Genomic DNA, 13,556 nt, shown 5'->3' with positions numbered 1-13,556 from the left:
TTGATTGAACGTGTTTATTCCGTCTAAAAATAAATGCGGCCGATCCATGAATAGTGCAAATTTCTATGTCACAGTCCACTTTCATTTTATTCCCAGAATTGATATGTCATATCAATTCATCTTTGAGCTATCAGCAGGCAGCAAAAGGAGAGAGAGAGAGAGATCGGTGTAAAATATTCCACGGACAACGTTTTACTACGTACTATACACATATTAAAAGTCTGTTTACTAGAATGAACTTGAAACATTAGATTGAATTCATGCAATCATCTTGATTACATTTTTGTCGAATTAATTTGTCCAATTAAATCATTTCCTCTATATTCGCGTAACATCAAATTGATTCACTCGTTGACATTCAGTCTATGTTTAACGATTCACTTAAAATGAAGCTTCTCTACGTCGTTGCAATTGTGGCAGGTATTATAATCTGTGCATTTTGTTGTTTTGTCTTCAATGTTATGCAATTTCTTATAAAAAATCAAGTGAATATTATTTTCTTTTTAGCTTCGGATCAATCGAACGTTGATTTTGAAGGCATTCATGCTGTTGAAAGAAATGATTCGGAGCTTGGAGTCACCGATGTTGATGCTGGCGATGATGAAGGCCGAACGCCGCTCATTTATGCTGCGCATAAAGGTCATGCAAGCCTCGTTAAATTACTGCTTCACAACGGGGCTGACATCGATATAAAATTCGAAAAAACTGGCGCAACTCCGCTCGATTTGGCTATCTTCAAAGGTATTAACAATGTTCTTTTCGATCGTTTAAACAATAAACTTGATTCAATTTGCTAATTTTATTTTCCTCATTGAGGTCATGACGATGTAGTTAGGCTTCTCATCGAAAATGGCGCTGATATTGATATTCAAGATGAATTCGGATCGAAACCGTTACACTACGCGGTTTATAAAGGCAACGAGAATCTTGTCAGGTTACTAATTGAGAACGGGACCAACGTTGATTGTAAAAACAATTATGAAACCACACCACTTATGATTGCTTCAATGAGAGGTAATTGCTGGATAGAGAATTTGCAGTGTCAATTCATAGTAGAGTTTAAATGACCATATTTAGGTTATGACGAAATTGCACAATTACTGGTTGATAACGGCGCTGAGATAAACAGCTCGATTGTGGTTAACACTACGATTGGGTTGAACATTGACAATAAAACAATCTACAGTGTGCCCATCCATCTCGATCGCACTACGGCCATACATTTTGCCGCTTATGCAGGTGATTTACGTGTGATTTTTTTTTTTACTTTGACAAAATGAAATTTTTGGTTATCATTTCAAGGTCACGAAGACGTAGTCAGGCTTCTCATTGATTATGGAGCTGCTCTTAATAATGAACACACTACGATGTATACGCCACTAACTCTTGCGGCAAGTGAAGGTAAATAAAGCATTAAAATCGGTACATCTTCCGAGATCTGATCTAATACAGTTGGAATATCTATTAATTGAAACGGAATTTGAACTATCATTGTTTTGGATATATTTAGGTTACGAAGAAGTAACAAAAATTCTCATTGAACACGGTGCAGATATCAACGCTAAAGCGCACGGTGGAAAAAAAGCCTTGAAAAGTATTCAATAGAGATAATTATTTGTGATAAGAAGCCAAGTGAATATATTGACATTTTTAAGGTTACATAAAAGAAATGGGTTTGCTCATCGAACGAGGCGCGGACATTTATAATGAAACCAATTTCCAGGAGAATCTATTGACATTTGCTTCCAAAGGAGGTGCAGCGAAGACCATTTTTTTCGTAGTTTTTGTATTTGATTTTCATTTTTCATTTTAATTATTCTAGTTAGAGATGATTTCTTTTATTTTGAACCGTTTGGTACGGCTTTGCATCTTGCTGCTTGTGAAGGTATTTATGAATTGATTTTAATTTTGAAAAATTAAAAAAATTTAATTACGCAAATGGTTTACTCAGGAAAAACGAATATAGTCATGTTACTGATTGAATACGGAGCAGACGTGAACAGTAAAAATGATATTGGTGAAACTCCACTAATGCTAGCAGCACGAAAAGGTTATATTTTTAAAACAAAAACTCAAAGAGAAATGCATATTGCAAAGATATAGCTGCGGTACAACTACGTCATACGCAATTCTTATAATAAATTCTTTCTACGCAGGTCACGAGAACATCACTGCAACACTAATTGAAAACGGGGCTAATGTCAACACCTCACTCTTCAGTGGCAGAACTGCACTTTATTATGCCGTTCAGAAAGGTGTTTTTATTTTGCATAGTTGAACGGCTGAGAATATTCGTTGGACTTTTTTCGATGCGTAGTTAAATTCTGAAACTTGAAAAAAGTTGTATGAAAAAATGGGACAAGAGACTGTTGTAATCACGGCTTAAAAACCCCGAAAAAATTATTTTGATGTACAGTTTTTGCGTACAAATTTTTTCAAGAACCGTATTTCAGAAAGACGTAATAAAGTCCAACGAATATTCTCAGGAGTTCAATTTACTAATGAAAAACTGATCTTATCAATATTTTTTAAGGATATTACAACATTGTCAAAATGCTTATTGAGAATAGCGTGGAGATTGACAGTAGGACCATTTACTACGAGACACCATTGATGCTTTCATCTAGGAAAGGTGAATTATAAATTACACTTATTTAACTTTGACAATGAAAAATAATTTTCGTATGAACAGGAAATGATAGGATCACAAAGATGTTAATTGAAAATGGAGCCAATATCAATGCCAAAGATATTTTTGGTGATACAGCTTTACATGGTGCTGTCGAAGGAGGTGATTTTTGAATTTTTCCCATTTTTTCTTCAATGAATATATTGTTATGAATTGGTTTAGGTCATGAGCACGTGGTCAAGCTTCTTCTCGAATACGGTGCAAATGTTCAATCAATTAGCCGGTTTAGTGGAACACCCATGGAACTTGCCGAGAAAATTGGTAAATGATTGCAATAGTTGCATCACATTCGGAAATAGTCAATTGATTCATTTAATCAAATAGGTTCCACGAAGATAGCTGAGATGCTGAAATGTTACAGCGAAAATAAAAACCAACATATTTCTACAAAACGCGCATAATAAAAAAAACAGTTCGAATTATTCCAAAGTGATTTATTTTTATTTACACTCCTATCACTCATTTTCCGTATACAATTTCATTAGTAACTGAACTCTGATTATCAAGTTAAAGAAAACCAAAATACATAGTCAAATTTCAATTGTGATTCTAGTCCTTATCTCTATCAATATTTATTTCTTAGTATGTAAATAATTATGCCGCCTAACGGACGGGAAAACTGCAGTTCCATGAAGATGAGTATCATTAAAATTGACATTTTTTCGAAGAAATCTCAAGGCAAAATAATCTTCTATGGTATAATTCAATTATTGCGCCAGTTTAAGTAAATTTGTGTGTGTTTCATAATGAAAATAAATGTGAACGTTATGTGTGTCGTGATGACAACATAAAATTATCGATTTTGAGAACTTTATATGATGATTCCGTTTATTTCACCAACACTAGCACCAAAAACAGATGTAAGAAATGCACCAAAAACGAAAACAATGAATAAAGTGGAAGTACTTTTCATTTAGTATTATACCCATTTTTCACACCACACAAAAATGTTCTTTGAAAAATGATCCATCATCAACTAGTGAACATTTACGAGAATTTCCAAAAGAAAAACTAATTGAACTTAAAACCGGAACCTGACACACAATCCGAGATCATCTACGGCGAACAGAAAACATTCAATCACATTCAATGTTCCCGTTAATTATTTGCATTAAATTATAGCCAAATTTTACAAATATCGATTCTCTTGTCAGTTCTGTGTTTAGTTTCACTCTCATTTCAATTTTTTTTATTGTATTGGAATAAGCAGAGTATGCTTTCAAGCTGTGAGCAAATCTTTAAATAATTTGTTCATTTCAACTAATATATTTCTAGTGTTTCTGACAATAATATCTACAAAAACAAATGCAAATAAGCGCATGCAACCAAAAAAGACCATTTTACAGTTGAGAAATACAGTGATGGATCAATTTGTCACAAAGAGATCTAAACGCTTAAAGTAAATGGGAAAATGATACGTATGTATGTATATCTTGATTGCTGTGAGCTCGCGCCGCACACGTATACATACGTCAAAGCAGGCATTTGAACGAATTGTCTCCTATTTGAACTGAAATATTTCTTCTAATTTGTCACGATTCTGAGAATGTCGACAATATCAAAGATTTACTCTATATGTACTCCAGCAAAAATGAAAAAGATACTGAAACCACTTCAAACGCCTACGAAAGTATAGATGTGCGTGTGTTGATGAATATTTCGGATAACGCTAGCGCATTGAGAAGTGCACTGCAAGCAAAAGTTCCGCAGATAAATCCGTCCGACTTTGAAATCTGGTTGCACGATTGGAAAAAATTGAAAGAACCCGACTCTTTCTTCCCTAGTTATTATAGATTTAAAGGCTCAACTTTACAAGTTGATGTTAAAATTCGGATTGTTCGAAAACGAATCAAAATCATCGATTACTTTGAGCCGTATGAGAAAGTAACTCCACTCGCCGAACATGAACAACAGACCGTTTCAAGCACTGAGTTAAATGATATAAACGAAAGTTCAACTCAGCTATCAATTGAACCATCAACCAATCATCTCTAAATATGAGAGCGCAATGACAATAAAAACGTAAATGAGAACTCATAAATAAATTTCGTATTCTTCAATTTGTCTCGTCAGAAATTAAAATAAAGCAATTGTTCAAATAAACTATGAAAATAGAAGCATTTTCTCCCTTATTTTAAAGTAAAGTCTTGAGTAAATAAAGTGATTAAATTTCAATCAATCACATCAAGAGCTAGACAAGTGCTTGTGGTGATTTTGATTCAACCACAAGTAAATAGTTTTGAGCAAATTTTTATATCATCATTCATATGTTCATTGAGAGTGTCATTTTAACTGACATTCATATTTCATAGCACGAGTAAAATAATCACATTTATTAGATGAATGCAAATAAAAAAAAAATGATTGCATCATAAACTGAGGAAATGGAATAATCGATTCATTTGTCGCCGAGAGTGCTGGACGTTTAAGCAGTGTACCAAACGGTAAGCCTGTATATAAGTCGCATTGTGGCCCGATTTGAATATAGTTTCATACCAATCGCAAAAATGAAGACAATCTGTATTGTATTCATTGCTCATCTTGTTGCAGTTTTAGCAGGTAAAAAAATGTCTTTCAACCGATTTAATCCGATGACAATCACTTGGAAAGAGAATTGTATTTATTTATTTATTTATTTGCTAATTTAGATACGAATGGGAAAATGGCATTACTTGATGCCATCAGGAGAGGTAATTGTCAACATTTCAATAGATTTGTCATTTTGTTGAAAGAAAAATCGTTCATTGAGAAATATGCAGTGGAGATATAATGCCTAACTTTTGATAGGAGATGAAAATATGGTAAGATCATTGGTGGAAGATGATACCGATGTCAATAACGGATATTTCAAATATGAACCTCCCCTAATTTTGGCCATCATGACAGGTGAGATTATGTAAATGAACCAACGATTTTTCTAGTATTTGGTATATTTTTGAATCGCTTAGGTCGTGCTAAAATGGTGAAACTTCTTATTGAACTTGGCGCTAACCCCAATATCAAATCTCGTCGTGGATATTCTCCCTTACATCTAGCTGTTGACAAAGGTAAGCTATAGGAAGACTATAAGAGTTCAGTGGCTCAGTATCTTCTTTTAAAAAAAATGAATAGGGAATGAAGAGGTGATCAAAGCACTGATTCAAGGTGGGACCAGCATGAAAACTACGGGTACTTTTGGTATGCCAATACTAATGGAAGCTATCACAAAAGGTTTGTTTGTGATGTTATGATGCGAAAAAAAATGTTTCGTTGAAAAAGTATTATTTTCAAGGTCGAGTAAATATTGTGGAATTACTCATTGAACATGGTGCTGATTTCAATGAAAAATGGAAATTGATAACTCCACTTAGAGCTGCTATATTAAGAGGTAGGGAATTATTGAAATAAATCCAAGCAAGTAAAATGTCTATATACATGTATCTTGATAAAATTATGTTTACAAAAGCCATTGATGAGGGTGATTGAAGAAAAAACTCCAACAAATTCGAATTAATCACAGCTTGCATATTTATAGGTAGAACGTCGATTGTCAAATTACTCGTGGAGAAAAAAGTCAATGTAAACCAACCGATCTCTTTCGGTATAGACTATGGTTTGGCTGGCCAACAATGGTTTTCCGGTGAAACACCTTTAATGTGTGCTGTCAAAAAAAGTAATCATAAATTCATATTCCGAGTGTCAAAGTCTTATAAAACCTTTCAATTATATAGACCATAAGGAAATTGTTGAATTACTACTCAAAAACGGCGCCGATGTTAATGCTACCGACTATCGTGGGAGAACAGCGAAAGATTTCGTCAGAAGAGGTATATTTTATGGCTTTAACCGAAACTGCAATCAATTTGAACTGAATTTTTCTTCAAATTTATGAAGGTCATTATGATATTGAAAATCTGCTCATCAAATACGAACACTCGGAACAACAATCTAGCTACGACGACGAAAATGAAATAACAGTGATAGATTTCAATGTTATGATGAATATTTCGGATAACATTAGGGCATTGAGGAGTTCAGTTCAAATACAGATTCCGCACATCAACCTGTCTGACTTTAAAGTCTGCTTGCAAGATTTAATTTGTTTTGACCATCTCGATGAATCGCATACTTTGGCAGATGTATTCCCTGAATTCGAAGGCTCCTCCGTACAAGTTAATGTGGTAATTTGGATTGGTGAAGAACGAATCAAAATCATCCGTATCTTTGAACCATTGGAAGAGATAACTCGAGCCACCAAAAATGAATAATCCGTTGCAAGTGAGGTGATGAAACGAAAGGGGTGAACGAAAGCTCTATTCAATGAAAACAATCATCAATGCACGATGAATATTAAAATGTAAATGAGAAACTAAAACTACAATTCCCTAACTATCTCCATTTTTCTCGTCCAATACTTGAAAATAATAGCATATAGTTTTAAATGAATAAAAAATTCTGCAAGGTATAAGCAAAAAGCGTTTGAATTTTTGCAGTTAATGAATCAACTGAACTGAAAATGCCATCAAATGTAGAAACATCCCAATTGTCAAATGATGACGAAATCATCCTTAGAGCGGACTTTTGAACGTTTCTAACTCTTACATTGAGTTTTTGTTTGAAATTGATAAAACTTGTTGGTGGCAGACGTAAGTGTGTAACTTTTATATTATACTAATGCACGTGTTCATCGAGAGTGTCATTTAAAATGACATTTATAATTCAAAACTATTTACACAGCACGAATAAAATATTCTGATGAATGCAATGAAAATAAATAGAATAGAATAATCGTGTCATTTGTCACAGAGAGTGAGAGAGATTGGACGTTTATAAAGCGTGTTCAGTTAGCCTGTATGTAAGTGACCACATCTCGTTGCAGTTTTAGCATTGCTAACTAATATAGTAAATGGTATAACACACATTTACGATTCACTCACTCTGTAGCTTATCAGCCAGGTTACTTTGTCTATAGATGGACTTCTAAGTTTCGCATCAAAATGAATATGTAACTTTTTCAAACCATATATTCCAAACCGAATATATTCGAAAGAATTTTTCGCCGAAAATCTTATTCCAAAAATAATTGATACCTATCTCATTTAGCGATCATATAAAAGCTTTAGTAGCGAATATTCGGAGTCACTCTACAGTTTGCACATATTGATATAGGTTCTGTTGATCATTTTTTCCTCCAAAAGTCAAACATGCAGTTTCGGTTAGTTCTATTCATTCTGGGTTTTACGGCGGTTTTGGCAGGTAACAGCAAATTATTTCATATTTTCTTCAGACGAAAAACATTTAATCTCTCTAGAAATTAAATTCAATTTTGAATTTGATTGATTTTATTTCTAGCCCCATTTCTATCACCGAATCATATGGATATGATTGGCTATGAAAATGCCATGAAATTAGCTGAAAACGATAAGAAAGAACCTCGACCAATAAATGATATTCCATTTGAACCCTATCATGATCTTGTATGGGGCTTTTTGAATCTTCAATATCTTGGAATTGAATTCCATTGGAATATGAAATTGTCCCACCGTGTATCGAACCAAACTGTCAACTATTATCTACAAGTAGTGCTATCATCCCCATCTACAAACCGCAATGTTATAACAGATAACACCTATCAAAACACATAAATTTAACATAATAATAGATTTTTATTTTCATCGCAAAAAATTGTTATTTATAAAAATGATAAATAAAATGTGATTACCTACTTATAAATAACTTGAAAATTTTACAATTAATTTAGTACACTTTTGAACTATCCAAATAACTCGTAGAATCGATCCAGTGAAATTCATTACAGTTAAAACTCAATATCAGCCCCGTGACGTCTACTATTTGGCATCAAATCGATGAAGCAATTGCTCTGTATTGCATTCCGCTAAACAGAGGTGGCAACGAATACCAACGAATAATCGATACGCGTTAAGTCGAATAGTCATAAGCCGTCGTTTGTCAATCGTTTGAATGCAGTTCATTGTTTGTGTCTTTACTGTAACTTTCTCTAAAAGAAACCTTTTTCATTACGAAAAGTTTTAACTCGACAATCGACATTTATTCCTTCTCAATTTCGATATGAAATTCAAAAATGAGTGGAATTCATCAAAGCTTCGCGTGTGATTAGGAAACTGCTTATGTGAAAAGGGAACTTAATCATATCTGTCCGAGTGTTATCAATTTGATTCAATTCCAATGCCTTTCATCGCTCCAATATATACCGTGAATGCACAAAACTGAGTAGTATGATGCGTCTATGCCTCTGTTTTTGTTATACTATGTCGACTATATTGCGCGTAGTTTTTGGTGTTATCAAAACTTTCTTCTGTTGAAAAAAAAAAAACAAAATTTGATTCGATTTTTGATTTCATTTTGATTATTAATTCACTATAACAACGTTGCCATGTAAATGATAACAAAATTGATAACATGCGTCCATGAACGGAAGAAATGTTACAAAATTCTCAAAATGCGATAGATGATCACATTTCCTGTCTAGTTCAACCTTTTTTTGTATAAAACCCAATGATCGAATAAAGCCAGTTCAGTTTGCTTTTCATTCGCACATATTGCACTTCGATATATTTCATATTTAAACAGCCCAAAAATGAAGTACATCTTCGTTATGTTCGTTCCATGTTTCATTATAATTTTGGCAGGTAAAAAGTATTTTCAAACGTATTTGTTTTAAAGTTATGTAGGAAAAGAATAAACAAAATAATAATTATAAATTCCATTTCAGCACCTCCAGAACGTAAAGAATTGTAAGTAATCGCACTGATCGAGGAATTTATATCGAAATTCTACATGTAAAATTTTTATTTTCCATTAGAACAAATGAACAAGTGCAACTGCTTCGTGCAGCTAATGAAGGTATAATTATAAATGAATTGGATTCCAAATTTGAAATAAATAAATCGTTGTTTTGATCTAGGCCAAGACAAATTAATGCAAGATTTGTTGAAAAATGGAACTGATGCCAATATTAGAGACAATGAAGGAAGCACACCACTAATTTATGCGGCTGTGAATGGTAATTTTGAATTACCACTGAAATGCACAAGCACATTGCACAGAGCACACTCTTGTCAAGTAAACTTACATATTTTCAGGCTATGATAGTATTGTTCGGATGCTTATTCAACATGAAGCAAAAATTAATGTGAAAGATAATCGCGGTCGAACATCATTACATTATGCGACCGAAGGAGGTATTGAAAATAGCGTCTAACTGAGTGAAAAAAGGGCTTCAAATTGAACTAAAATAATGCCAAACATTTTTTAAGGTCATGAGGAAGTAGTAAAATTGTTAATGCAACACGGAGCAGACCCACAAATAAGAACTCCCGGTGAAACACCGATGGATCTGGCTGAAATGAACGGTAATTTAGAAAGAAATAGAATCAAAATCGATGAAAATCCAATTTTATAACACTTAACTGGTTTTAATTCAATCAGGATTTACGAGCATCGTCAACATACTGAAAAATCATTCGAATTTGAATTGAACCTACTTTTTTATGCGCCCATATTCAATGTATTTGATTTTGAAATAAAGTTACATAGAAGCAAATGCCAATGCGTGTACTACTTTCATTTGAATCGTGATGAACTTGACATGTGTTCGATTGTATTTATAGCCAAGAATCTTAGTTCATATCTTAATCCCTTTTCACTCGGCATCGTCACAAACATCCATTTGTCACACATTGAATCCAGAATGCTCACGCTACTGAACGCATTTCAACTATTTACACATAAATTATAGATGTGACAATGTGCCAAATGCATCGCCTCATTCGAAGTAAACATATTGAACTCATTAAAAAACCATGTTCATGCTATTCTCTTACGGAAATCGGTTGATTCTTAGAATAGAAGCATTTTCTTTTTCATTTCAATGAATGGTTGTTATAAAAAGAAAGTGACTTCTTATTTGAACTCAGTTCACATTCAACACTACGAGAGTGCAGTTCGAATTTTGGATTTGTTTTTTTCTTCTACATTTCAATCATTAGGAATGAAATCATTATTCATTGTGTGTTCTGTGTGTTTTGCTGCAATTTTAGCGGGTGATTTTTTGATACTATTTTCATTTGAAAACTGGAATTTTCACCAAAAGATAAAAATTAGTCTGATTTTATGTAACTGAAATGAATTTTGTATTGTTTTTTAGCTCCTCAACTACAAGACTTGTGAGTATAGATTTGATTTGATTAACCCAGATTAATTTCATTTGATAAACGACTGCATTGAGCCAAGTATTTCAAGACACAATCGCATACCTACGAAGCATGTCACTAGTGCCTTGCTTCATTTTCAATCAAAAATGCATTCTACAGTTATTGAACACATTCGTTATCAATTGATAAAAAAAAACCGTTTGTAAATAAACTATCTCTCCTCACGCAATAGAACCGATGAAATCGTAGTTCAACAGCCGAAAAGCGGTAATTCAAAAACGTTTTCCATGAACAAACAGGAAATTGAAAGTGTGTCAATTACAGATTCAGGCAATGAGAGTGCTTTAGTGGAATCAATCACAAATCGAACTGATATCGAAATCAACGATGATGAAACAGCATTTCCAACACTTTACGTGGCTACAGTTTTTGGTAGAAATACGTTAGAATTTCGATGGTAAATTTAAATTCAATTCGAATGTTGTTTAACTCAGGATTTGGTGAAGTTGTTGAAGCATTAACTCAAAATGGTTCAGATGTTAATTTCAATGACAAAAATGGCTGGATTCCGCTGCACACAGCCGCCGCTTTCGGTCAAGAAGGGATTGCAGATATTTTAATACAAAAAGGCGCTAATGTCAGTCTCACTGATAACAATGGGTGGACACCACTCTTCGTGGCTGCTGCCTCCGGTAAATAGATGAATCATTTAGTTTTTGACCGATTTCAATTAGATTCATTTTCATATGTTGCGTAACAAATATTTCTCAATCACTCAAAATAGGACATTCAAAGATTGTTCAATTGCTCATCAAGAAAGGAGCGGATGTTAATCTAAAAAATAACGTTGGATTGACACCACTTCATGCGGCCGCTGATTTTGGACTTGAAAAAATTATGGATAAATTAATTATATTCAGTCCAAAGGTGACGGTTAATCCATTCAGTGGACGGACTCCGCTTCACTTGAATATTGATTCTGGTAAATACGGATTAGAAGATGCTCAAAATGCGTTATTGGACGTACCAAAGACATTCATTGCATGCTCATTTCACTCTATGTTTTAAAGCCCTTGAAAAAGTCGTCGCTGTGCTAATCGAAAATGGAGCCGATGTCAATATCAAAGATAACAGTGGCAGAACACCACTTCATACTGCGGCGCATTCTGGATTTGCTAAAATTATCGACATTCTCATCCAACATAATGCAAACATCGACGCTGTTGATCAGAATGGATGGACTCCACTTTTCTATGCTGCAGCTATTGGTAAACTTTTTTTACAATTGATTCAATTCCATGATATGATTTGGAAAAAAATATCTTTTCTATTCAGGAGATGAAAAGATCATCAAACTCCTAGTGCAAAATGGGGCAGATATCAACTTGAAAGATAACAATGGAACAACAAATCTTCATTCTGCCACATTTTTAGGTGAATTTTATATCATTAGATAAGAAAAAACGACTTTTTCATGATTATTCCACACAAAATTTTACAGGCGACAGAAAAGTGGTTGATATTCTTGTGCGTAATGGCGCAGATGTTAACTTGGAAAATGAAGACAAAGAAACTGCATTGCATATTGCAACTGTTATAGGTAAATAGAACAAACCGACCAGCCAACCGAAATATTGTTATATTTAATAAGTATATGTATATGCTTCAGGTCGGGAAGAGATCGTTGAGCTACTGGTGAAAAATAAAGCCGAAGTCAACCGTAGAAATAGGAACGAAAAGACTGCACTAGACATAGCTGTTGAGAAAGGTAACACTTTTTGTATATTTTTTCAATTTGAATTCCATATTCAAATTAACCTCTGCAGTTGATTCTAACTTGAAAGTTCAGAAAAAAAATATGAATACATGATTATGAATATGGTTGAGTGTGGCAACTAGTGAAAATGTACTTGAAAGTTTTAAGTAGAAATTCTTATTTCAATTAGGCTTTGGCAAGATCGTTGAAATACTGGTTCAGAATGGTGCTGACACTACTGAGAAAGACAAAGACGGAAATACAATACTCGATATTGCCAATGAAAAAGGTATGGGAAATTTATCAAGAGAATGCAGAACTAACTGTAATGAATCTGATATGATCAAATCATATTTTGACTATTTTCAGGTGCAGATACTTCTATCGTTGACATACTTAAGCGCGGTGCTGAGGTAAACGACAAGGAAGAGCAAAAAATTATGGAGGTGGAAAAAGAAGGTGTAGAACAAAAGGACAATGAAAAAGACAAACAAGAAAGCAACTAATGACTTTAAATCGTCATCATACCCAAATTGATATTTTTCATCTATACTTTTGCATATAAGTTTCACTTCAAACTGTCGACTTGACTTTCATCATCGATATTTTCAAAATAAACACTGCATTTATACATCTTGAATACAAAACCAATAAAAACAATAATCTTGCACATCTATTGTAATCAAAATGTTGTATTTATTTACTGTTTACATTTCCGAATAATGGTGAATATCATGACCGAGAAATCGGCAACCATTTCGCCATCTTCAGCATGCGTTCCTATTTTTCAATGGGCTCATTTTTCAATCTCAAACCAAGCCATTCAATTTTTCAGGCGAAAAATTATTTTTCATAATTTTTCTCTGTACGAAATTCGCTTTCATTGCAACATGTCACGCAGTAACAATGCGACCGAAGCAAAAAAAAAGAAGTGAAC

General features: G+C 33.6%; 1 protein-coding gene across 1 annotated transcript; it reads left to right on the top strand.

Moving 5' to 3' along the window:
- Positions 1–386: 386 nt before the first annotated feature.
- On the top strand, positions 387–13,228 carry LOC129565672 (serine/threonine-protein phosphatase 6 regulatory ankyrin repeat subunit A-like). The gene is made up of 38 exons (XM_055440784.1): positions 387–420; positions 508–741; positions 817–1,014; positions 1,078–1,239; positions 1,303–1,401; positions 1,511–1,594; positions 1,656–1,754; positions 1,823–1,885; positions 1,952–2,050; positions 2,157–2,255; positions 2,534–2,632; positions 2,693–2,791; positions 2,852–2,950; positions 3,014–3,084; positions 5,467–5,575; positions 5,638–5,736; positions 5,801–5,899; positions 5,961–6,056; positions 6,204–6,341; positions 6,400–6,495; positions 6,563–6,934; positions 8,021–8,145; positions 9,340–9,346; positions 9,423–9,444; positions 9,513–9,553; positions 9,615–9,713; positions 9,793–9,891; positions 9,967–10,062; positions 10,857–10,875; positions 11,096–11,295; positions 11,358–11,555; positions 11,648–11,845; positions 11,934–12,131; positions 12,199–12,297; positions 12,365–12,463; positions 12,533–12,631; positions 12,810–12,908; positions 12,989–13,228. The coding sequence occupies exons 1-38, from the start codon at positions 387–389 to the stop codon at positions 13,123–13,125; spliced, it is 4,383 nt and encodes a 1,460-aa protein (XP_055296759.1). The 3' UTR covers positions 13,126–13,228.
- Positions 13,229–13,556: the final 328 nt, after the last annotated feature.

Source organism: Sitodiplosis mosellana, unplaced genomic scaffold (assembly GCF_009176505.1).
Source record: "Sitodiplosis mosellana isolate CC-2019 unplaced genomic scaffold, AAFC_SMos_1.0 Smas_scaffold_3, whole genome shotgun sequence".
In the NCBI taxonomy this organism is placed as follows: domain Eukaryota; kingdom Metazoa; phylum Arthropoda; class Insecta; order Diptera; family Cecidomyiidae; genus Sitodiplosis; species Sitodiplosis mosellana.
The sequence above is the reverse complement of the archived record's forward strand: the minus strand, read 5'-3'. Positions and strand labels throughout refer to the sequence as shown.